At 41.1% G+C, this 3,876-nt stretch overlaps 1 protein-coding gene across 1 annotated transcript in view; it reads left to right on the top strand.

Annotated features, from left to right (window-relative positions):
* LOC119408337 (trafficking protein particle complex subunit 11) overlaps positions 1-3,876 on the top strand; it is a 54,134-nt gene that overhangs the window by 387 nt on the left and 49,871 nt on the right. The window contains exons 2-3 of the mRNA XM_037675132.1: positions 223-337; positions 430-529. Coding sequence (XP_037531060.1) covers positions 223-337; positions 430-529 — 215 coding nt within the window. The remainder of the gene's footprint in view (positions 1-222; positions 338-429; positions 530-3,876) is intronic.

Below are 3,876 nucleotides of genomic sequence, written 5' to 3'. Positions count from 1 at the left end.
TATATATATATATATATATATATATATATATATATATATATATATACTAAAATAAACTACTACTCACTACTTGTACTACTATTCCTACTTCGCTGTGTGGGACTTCAGGGTACGGATCCCCCGTGATAGACGAGGGACTACTGTATCAAGCTGACATAACAAAACTAATTGTGGGGTCTAAATACTTTTTGAAACATCTGCATGATCCTGATGTTTGTACAGGAGAAGATCTGGTGGCTTCAGAGAGGGCATCGGCTCTGTGTAACGCTTGTGATCTCTCTGGAAAAAGCCTGTTTGTTCTGCCACACACTGATCACTTGGTGGGCTACATCATCAGGTACATGAACATCCTGCTGCAAGAGGGCTCTGGTTTCAAAAAGCTTCTGTTGTCTTCTCACGTGTTTCATGTCATGTTGATTCAACGCTTAGGTTGGAGAACGCTTTCTACGAACATGCTCAGACCTACTACTACACAGAGATTCGTCGAGTCAAATCGCATAAAGAGTTCCTCAACAAGACGACACACCAGGTATGAAGACACAAGCCCCTAGAAGTTTATGAATCTGTTCAGAAAGTTGATTAGTGGTTTTGTTCTGCAGGAACGTGTATAGTTCTTACAAATGTTGGAGGAAGTCTAACTTCTTGGGTTCACATTAGAGAAAGATTTACCAGTTTGTAACTTAGAGCTTATTTATTTTGTAGTTTAAGTAATCACAACTGTGATGCTGCTCTTCTACAATTGGTCAAGATGATTTAATGTGGTGATTTGCTGAATCAGCCAAATGTAACATAACAAGTAGCTTATAAACGTCTGAGGGGTGTAGAAAAAGAGTTTATAATAACTTTGAACTTATCTGTAAACTCAGTGTACTTACTCTGAGTGGGGAAACTAAAGGGTCCCACAGACTTGTGCAGTCCTCAGTCCACGCGGAAACTGTGCGCTCTGTCTGCAGACTGTTGAGACTTCCTTAGATAGAGAACTTTACTAATTGGCTTTTATGTATGTGAATGTTTCTGTAAAGTGCCCTGAGCCAACTTTGTTGTGATTTGGCACTATATAAATAAACTGAACTGAACTGAACTGAATTGAATTGAATTGAACTTGATACACAAACGTACAACCTGAGCAGCTGCAGCCAGTTCTGTAGGCAAGGGGCGTTTACCTTTGGGACAAATTTAGTTCACGGATTGGTCATTTGCTGACACGCCTTCTGGATTGATTGACAGGACGCAAAAAAAATAGAGCTGGCAGCCGCAGCGGTGTTCTGTGTTTATATGTTGTTAATAAAAAGTTCTAAAAAATAAAAAAAAACAGGAAGCGCTGGCCCTGCAGTCCACACATCAGACTAGCCCACCAGGAAATCTCTAAACCCTCCTGCAGCCACGCTGTAGCCGATTTTAATTTGCTCGTGACAAATTCCTTAATTTCTCACCATTTTAGTCATGGCATCAACATAAGTGGAGGAAGAGATCGCTTGCCTCTTGGGGAAAAAAAAACAAAAGAAAAGGCCATTAAACCAGATCAGGGATGAAGAACGGGAATTTAATACATTGGTCCAACATTTTTTCAGTCAGGTCATCTGGACAGTTTCTTTTTTTTGTGCTGAAACGTTTCGCCTTTGATCCGGAAGGCTTCATCAGTCAAGGAAACGCACAACAAAACTGATTCTTCCTCCAACAGCTTACTCCAAAGTGGAACAAACCAGTTCTGCTTGTGATTAGATGGTCTTTTCGGTATGCCCCTCCTTCATTGCTGGCCCTCTTCCTTGTTGACAGTCTTGTCAAACTGGTTGAAAACAACAAAGTCCATGCTCAATAAGCCAGGTATACAATCCAACATTTTTTCAGTCATGTCATCTGGACAGTTTATTTTTTTTGTGCTGAAACATTTCTCCTTCGATCTGGAAGGCTTCATCAGTCAAGGAAACACACAACAAAACTGGTTCTTCCTCCCAACAGCTTACTCCAAAGTGGAACAAACCAGTTCTGCTTGTGATTAGATGGTCTCTTTGGTACGCCCCTCCTCCATTGCAGGCCCTCTTCCTTGTTGACGGTCTTGTCAAACTGGTTGAAAACAACAAAGTCCATGATCAATAATCCAGGTATACAATCCAACATTTTTCAGTCAGGTCATCTGGACAGTTTCTTTTTTTTGTGCTGAAATGTTTTGCAATTCTGTCCAGAGTCCCGAGTCTGTGTGAGCCTTAAGTTTGTCCCATTTCCATTCTCTACTGCTTATCTATAGTAGGGTCTAGGTCTAGGTACACGTGGGTGTACCGAACCGTTTCAGTACGGCATGTTCGGTTTGGTCCACGTTTGTACCATTTCGGTAATTTTTTCATTAATTAAATTTTATTAACGAGAGATTATGTGCCGTGGAACTAAAGTTCCTAATGTCCCTTTTCCATTAGTACCGGTACGGGCCGACTCGACCCTACTTGGCCCGGTTCTGAGGCTTTTCCATTAGTACCGGTACTTAGCACCTGTTACTATTTTCAGTACCCTTGGCTCTGTGGTTCTAACCGGTACGAAGAGGTACAAAAACGTGACGTCAGAACACTGTCGGTCACTGATTGGTCGGGGGCGGAGTCACTGGATCCTTCAGAAACGTTTCAAAACAATAATCCGCCATTTGCAATTTCTCGGACTGGAGCAGCGGCTGGACTTATTTTAAAGATTTTAAAAACAATACTGACAACATCTTGGTCTAATGTTGATGTGCTGGCATTTTTTGTGCTTGGTGGCCAATAACATAATTCAGAGCAAGCTGGATGGAGCTCTGCTGGTGCACCCCGGTCCTCCCTCCGGAGCCTCCGAGCGCCAGACCGGGCAGGGCGTCATCTCCCCGGCTCCAAGTTCAGCTGGTCACCGCAGAAGATCCTTCGATGTGCCGACTCGGAGGCTCGGGTTCCGGCTACCAGCCTTGTGTGCTCAGAGCTCCGCTGGTCACTGCGAAGCTGGAGATGGGGACGCACAGATGGCCGTTGCCAGACCCCGGCCGCGCGTAATCATGAAGGCTGAATCCCGATCCCACCCGGCAGTCAGGCGGACTGGACAGTCTAGGACGGACGCTGGAAGCGATTTTTAAATAAAATAATATTTTGTTTTTATACAAAAAATGTTTTAAAAAATTGTTGAAGCGATTTAAAAATGATTATTTTTTTTTACACGTAAAATGTTTTTTAAAATCGCTTCCACTGTTCGTCGCAGACACGTCTCTGTCCGCCTGTCTGCGCGGGTCGGACCTTCATGATTACGCGCGGCTGGGGTCTTGGAACGGACTCTGTGAGTCACCAGCTGAGCTGGAGCTGTGAGGATGAGCCTCCCAGCCTCCTCCTATCCGGAGGAGAGGATCAGTGAGACCAGCAGAGCGTTGAAGATTAAAAAAAAAAAAAAAACGGTGCCAGCTTCATCATGAAATCCTGTTTTTACTTTAATGAATGTTAACTCAGCTGAAAATCATAAAAAGACACAAAACTATCGGATCTCAGAAATATTTCCCTCAAACATGTTTAAAGAAGAGACGACCTTCAGTTCAACTTTATTTTAACTCACAAATGTACAAATCACAAAACAAGAACTTTAAAGCAAAGCTAAAAATAAAATGTATATATGCGAACAAGAAAGAAAACCACACATTTAAAATGAACATTAAAAGTAGACACAATGAGTGCAAATACATCAAATGATGATGAAAACCTATAGAAATTTAAATGTAATGTTTTTGTAGAATCTGGTTCATCAGAGTTTTAATTTATATACATATATATATATATTTATCTATATAAATATATATAGATAAATATATGTATATATATAAATACATATATATGTATATAAATATATATGAATATATATAAATACATATATATGTAT

The sequence above is a fragment of the Nematolebias whitei genome, chromosome 4 (assembly GCF_014905685.2).
Source record: "Nematolebias whitei isolate Nwh7 chromosome 4, NemWhi1, whole genome shotgun sequence".
Classification (NCBI taxonomy): domain Eukaryota; kingdom Metazoa; phylum Chordata; class Actinopteri; order Cyprinodontiformes; family Rivulidae; genus Nematolebias; species Nematolebias whitei.
Note: the sequence above shows the minus strand (reverse complement) of the source record. Positions and strands in the feature narration are given on the sequence as shown.